Source organism: Aedes aegypti, unplaced genomic scaffold, assembly GCF_002204515.2.
Source record: "Aedes aegypti strain LVP_AGWG unplaced genomic scaffold, AaegL5.0 Primary Assembly AGWG_AaegL5_hic_scaff_2192_PBJ_arrow, whole genome shotgun sequence".
NCBI classification, from domain to species: domain Eukaryota; kingdom Metazoa; phylum Arthropoda; class Insecta; order Diptera; family Culicidae; genus Aedes; species Aedes aegypti.
In genome coordinates this window covers 1-6681 of record NW_018735700.1, presented here as the reverse complement: position 1 = coordinate 6681, position 6681 = coordinate 1, and the positions used below count along the sequence as shown (strand labels likewise).

At 40.3% G+C, this 6681-nt stretch overlaps 1 protein-coding gene across 1 annotated transcript; it reads right to left on the bottom strand.

The window, feature by feature from the left end:
- Positions 1-3720: 3720 nt before the first annotated feature.
- Positions 3721-5077, bottom strand: LOC5570032 (trypsin-4; the record flags this gene model as incomplete). Its single annotated transcript, XM_021856735.1, has 3 exons — positions 3721-3867; positions 3921-4317; positions 4914-5077. Coding segments are annotated over 3 exons (708 nt in total), but the record flags the coding sequence as incomplete, so codon positions are not given.
- Between the last annotated feature and the right edge of the window lie 1604 nt (positions 5078-6681).

Genomic DNA, 6681 nt, shown 5'->3' with positions numbered 1-6681 from the left:
TTGAAAACATCTCAGCAAGAATCCTTGTAGATTTTTTGGAGGAATCTTTGGAGAAATTTCTGGAAGATTTTCTGAAGGTATCTTTGAAGAATACCAAAAGAAATCGCTTGGAAAATCCTTGGAGAAATCTTAGGAGAATTTCCGGAGTAATCCTTCAAGAATTCTTGAAACAGATCCTGGAGGAACCCTTGGAGAACTTCCTGAAAGTATTTTAGTAAAGATTTTACTGGAGAAATCTTTGAAGGAATCATTGGAGAAATTGCTGCAGGAACTCCTTGAGACATCTCTAGAGGAATCACTGAAGATATTTTCTTTCAGGAATCCTTGGAGGAATCCGTTGTCAAATCATGTCTATTAGGGTCTGGATGAAAAATCATGACTTTTGAGCTGTCGCGTGATGGAACTATATGATGGTCTGAAAATATCCACATCACACCCTACCGAAACCGATTTCGGAATACTCCTACCAAGTTCAGCCAAATCTAATTGTTTGGTCCTCTTGATGCTCTTGTAAATCGAAATAAAAAACCATGAAGTTGGAACCGTCCTACAATAAATGCGTATAAACGTCAGAAAATTATATGTGCCAGTTTCTTCTGAAACAGTTACGGGTTCCCTTGGGCTCATGTGACCAGAATGGCCTTTGAAAAGCGTTTCAGAGTCAAGGGTCATTTGTGACCCATAATGCAAAAAAAGCAAGTTTGCAACCCCCTGGAATCAAATCTTGGTTGCACTACTGTCCCTTATGTATCATTTAAAAGTTTTTCACATAACAATTACAGGGCTGGTAGCAGGTCTCTTTTTAAATGAACTACTGTAGTCTTTTGATAATTCGTATTGACAGGCATATTGTGAAGAGGTGTACGATAAGAGCGTTTCAAAATTTAAAAAAAAGTATGAAAATTCAACCTCCCATCATCATCATCCACCAAATCAATGGTATGGACACGGCGGAGGCAGACCATCATGGAGCACGAAGGGTGTTTCTTTGGCAGTGGATTGGATACATGGTGTACCCAGTCAACCCAATGGCTTCGCAAAAGGAAATTGTCTTAATCCTATGCTCATCACAAGGACGTGGTCAAGGTGGAATCCTCTGTACGGTACAGAACTCTCGTTATACCTATTCGTACATGCAATCAGGATCGAGATGCCATGCTATGGCAAGCGGAACTGGGAACAAGATGTTTTCAAAGGATGTTTGCACCAAATCAAGGAAATGGAAACACACTAGTTCAATCAAAAATTTGGAACGACGGAAGACAGAAGTCAAATCTGCAGGGCAACATAACGGAATAAAGGTTTACTGGTGATGCGACTACAAAGTCTTCTCCATCTATTTCTGGAACCAATCGATGCGGCTCCAAACATCTTGGACAACATCCAGCGAACTAGCTAACTGATTAAGAGGAAAACCTTGGTCTCACAGGTAACTATTAGAATCAGTATATGTCCAGTCGAAGTTTTACAATATCCGAATGCTAACACCACGTTTTATCGTCATATGTACAAAACGTCAACGAGTCTATCATCTGCGACTACCAAACACTTCGGAAATCAGCAGACCCCAAGGATACCGTAAGACATCAGCTTATTCATAATTTGCGTATGGGAACATGGACGGAATCATTCGGATACACGCCCCAACCGACAGGAAGGATTAATGGAATGGCTTGCTGCTGTTAGCGTGAACACCTCGGTGCAAAATACATCATTCAAGGATCCGAAGTCACCAGCTGTTAGTTGGACGTATTTATTCACTTCGCTGCGGTTATGGACAACAGTAAAAACTCCTGGTTCCACAGGTAAATACAAAATTGTCGGTGTACATATATGCCTCGCCGAAGTAAAATCAAACAGCCAATTAACACTCGGTTTTCAACATCGCTTACATGCACTCCCGGGTTCTTCAATTGGATACCTGAGCCTGGACTGGAGGCTGGAGACACAAACCGTAATCAACTGGATTGCACATGGAAGCGACTAAGATAGCCCTAGAATACTACGACACTTCTGGTCTTCATTGGGAAGCGCGGCATTTTTTTAAGGTGCACCATCTTGGCTGTCCTAGAAGATGGACATTTAAATTTGATAGATACCCAAGTAACCATAAGCACTAATAATAAACCCTTAATCAGCATCATAGATTACATGCATTATAATAGCACCACAAATGCTTACACACTTTATAACAGCACTTCCGCTGCATAGAAAACCTATTACAGCATCATTAATGCTTCTAAGCCTGATGCATACAGGCATTAAATAAGCACTATATTGGCTTTATATTCGAATACAGGGCATGTTTAAATGCCATCCAGTGTTTTGACAGATATACCACGTGCTTTGTGTTTGCATATAGTGGTAAGAGGGAGACAAACATAAATCTTCTCACTACTACAATTGCAGGTTTTATGACGGGGAAAAATGATGGTTTAAATTGGTCACTTTTCCTTACAATACTATTCATCTTATGTGGCCGTAGGAGCAAAGGAGCAGGACAACAACTCAACAATACGGGTGTCGCAGGTTCGAGACGCAAAATGAGGAATTTCATCATCATAAAACGAGGATCAAAATGTGGCAATTGCATGTCCTCAAAAGGATGAAAACTACCAAAACGAATATGTCTGATACGGAGAAGTACTATCTGTATCATTTTGATACAATTTTTGCATACTATTAGAGGTTTCCGTTTTCATTCATTCATTTATTTACCTCGTGTACCAGTTGCTTGGCCGCATACGCGAAAGCTCTCTGGCTGCGTACGCGAAAGCACAAAATATTCGCCCTAAAAACCTGGCGAAAACAACTGACGTTTCTCGCGTGGTCTCATATCAGCATTAGTGGTGCAGAGAAGCACGGTTATATCTTGGCACAATAATGGCACGCTATTTCGCCTTTTCTGGCATTATAATAGCATTATATGCGTATATAAAACTGACATGCATCAAATGATTACCCTATATGCGCATATAATGCTGTTACCGTTCCGCATTATCGTGCTTACTGGTTACTTGGGTAATCCAAAGAACGCCTGTTTGGGACTAAGGATTGTACATCCACCCTGAACTACATCCCTGAACGAATGGAATATGTACATCTTCATACCAACACTACAACTCCCATCTACCACCCAAGATAGTCCCAAAGCAGAATGGGAGAGTCGTTCATTTGGATAGAGAGAGAGATGGTGATTCGATTACGTCATAGTTTACGATTACAGGATGCTGGGCAGTAGCATCCCCCTCCTTGGAACGAATTCTTCAGTGGCATAACTCAAATCCGTGTTGGGGCTTGGGCGAAGGGTGCTCCCCGACATTATCCTTACGATAAAAGTTATGTTCTGGTGACATTTTCAGCATTTTTCTGTGGGATTTAAAGGTGGCCCAAAGGCGATGTAGATTTTTGTACTTACAGTAAACAGTACTAACGTGCTTAAAATATTTTCAAAATTTTCTCCATAGTAAGTTCCTACATCGTCTTACTTTCATACATCGGCCACCTTTAAATCACCACTGAAAATTCTGAAAATTCACAGAACACTAGGTATTTTATATCGTAAAATATATAAAATAGATAATGGGAGGTTGGGGTTTTCATACTTTTTAAAAATTTTTAAAAGTATCGGAATGTTTGGGATTCAGTAATAACTCAAATTCTAATGTGCATAAACGTAGATACAACCCAACAGAGGACATAATGTTAAATGACAAGAAGCTAAACTCCTGTTTTATTTCGTATCCAAGCACGCACTTGAGTAATGTCACTGTAAACTCCGTAAAAATTTCGAGACGCGCAACCTATTGCCCAAGATATTATACCTGTCAGCGTCTTATTGCAAACGAGGGGTCCTCCGGAATCACCCTGAAAAAGAATGCGTTACCTTACTTATTATAAATATGTTGTCTTTTACTCACCTTGCAAGCGTCTTGACCACCTTCCGTGAATCCGGCACACAGCATTCTTCGTGTGACATTGTACCTTCTTCCTCTGTACGCAGCTTGACATATGCTCTGTTTCACAATTGGCAACGAAACTCTCCTCAATCGATAGCTTACTTTTGAGTAGTTAGTTTTGCCCCATCCCATCACATCGCATAGGAAACCCGGTGGAAACCGCTTTGGGCCATTTCTCAATCCTACCACTTGGGCTCTCCGAAAGGGTCGCCTCAACCGAATCAATCCAAAGTCATAGTCGTCATCGGTATTCGCATACTGATCATGAACGATGATCACGTCTACCCTGAGCAATACACCGCCTCGATCATGGAAAGACGATTCCGCTCGGATAACCAATCCATCGGTTGTTTCGGCCCTTAAACGAGGAATGACAATCTATTATGAACTATCGAAAAACTTAACATTACATGTACTATGCAATTGGATTGAATGGACAAATTGAAGTGTTTAGAGTCTTAGAATTGATGCAAAAAGTCGTTTATATATACAAGTTGCATCAGACCCGCATTACGTGGTGTATGAACTCGAAGCAAGAAGACGCTACTTTTTTAGCTCAATCGTACAGTGGTCACACTATTATGGGTCACCCACTATTATGGGTCATTTCCATTTGAATTGCATGCAAAACAGAGTGACTAATAATTGTGACAAGGTGACCCATAATACTGTGACCACTGTACGTTTCGTTTGTCGTGCACAAAGTAAGTCGAATCAATCGAATCGCGATGTTGTATTTTGTACAACACTGTTGAAAAAACCTCACTTATCGTACGCAGTATAATTGCAACCTTTTAACACCATGCACATCAACCTATTAAAATTATTGAAATTTGTCAATCTCTGGTTCATTGAGATGATATAGAAACTCTTCAGACGTGTGCTTTCGATATGATTATATTATGAGAATTGATAAATACTTCGTAACTGGCTATTCTGTGCATATTTCCTTACACCAAGCAATGTGCTGCCGTCATAATCCACTGCAAGCTGATGAAAGTTCCACCGCAAATGTGATATCTGCTGTAGAAGGTTTTACGCTGCACCGATACCAAGTACGGGAACTGCGTTATGGATGCACTTGCACCATTTATAATGCGAAACTGCGATGTGTGATGCTGAGGATGGCAAAGCTGAGAATTCTAAACTTGCAATAGATTTCACATAAATGTGACAACGACAGCTGCGTTAGAACGGATCTTCACTGGAAAACGTTTGTTCGTTATGTACCTACATACAAAAATCCCAAAACTATGCACAACCTCAAATGTTGATGATTAATTTGCAATCTGCTCATTGTTCAGGAACATTACACTAGAATATACCAACTGAATGAAAATCGAGCTGAATAATTTAATTTAGTGCAAATTATTTCAGTTGTGTGCCTGTTAGATTTTGAACCTCAATGCTATTTGAGCAAGCCCATTAACAATGACAAACAATTTCTTCAAAATGATGTGTCGGGAATTTCCACAAAAGCGGCAAGGACGGTTTAATAATGATTAAATAAAATCAAAATTATTATCCAATTTATGTCAGTATTTGAAACTGGTAGCCAATAGGAGAGAAATGAAAAGTTACAGCAGAGGTTTAAGGATGGTTTAAAATGGTTTTATGGTGTGATGCGTACCGTGCCTAGGAATGAATGGTCAGAGGGGTCTAAATAAAACCTAAACACTTACGGAGCTCGTGAAGTACCAGGTCGCCCTCTGCAGTGTAGTGCCCTTCCTGTGCTACCCGAAGCAATGGCACAGGTGACCTTGTGTTTCTCCGAGATAATTGGCTGCCCCTCTTCAGTCTCTAGTCTGAGGCCAAATAAGGATTAGATTATGATTAAAGCCTAGAACGCGCAAAAATAGCTAAACTTCAAATTGATGTGGTTTTATTGGAAATGCATAAAAAAGAAACCTTAAACATTACGCGTTGCAAGAAAAATTTTGATTTCTGGAAAATCCAAAGCAATCTATCAGAAAATTTTCCATCAAATTAACCCTAGTCACCCTTGAAATTGTTGCAGCCCCCTCCCCCCCTCCGTAACGTTTTTTGTATGAAAATTTTCAAATTTTTGTATGAGTCGTAACGCTCGAGCCTACTCCCCCCCCTCCCCCTAGAGCGTTACGTAATTTGTGGATGCCGCCTTTGTCACGAAAATGATAGTTTAAATAAAGGGGAAACAGGCAGAAAAACGCTATGCAGCTTTTGCTAACTGTCATTGAATTCAACCTTCTTTCCTCAAACCTGCAATGCTTCCTGTGGTTAATTTCCTCTATGCGGAGATAGCTCGCTGCGAGTTATTGTGCTCTGCAAGATAAATCCACGTAATGCGATTATCTGAAAATGTCGATATACCGTCGCAGTGATAATGAAAATCACCAAATGTTTCAGATTTAGCTAATTTGAAACATTTGTGTCCTTGAAGGACGAAAAAATCCAAGCCTACTTGAATTTTGACGTTGCGTTTGAATTGCGCGCATATCTTCTGCGCGTTACCGCCGCCGCTGGTTGTGGATTTAATATAAGCGCCGCAATATTTCCGCGAAGCAATCCAAATTTTTAAATTTCCCCGCAATGGACCAATGCACGAGTTCATTTTTTGACGTTTTAGCGGTGCCGTGTTATTTATGTGACCATGGAAACCAGTGAATTCGGCACCGCTCAAACGTCCATGGACCGATGCACAAGTTCACTAATTTGAAGTTTGAGCGGTGCCGTATTCATTAGT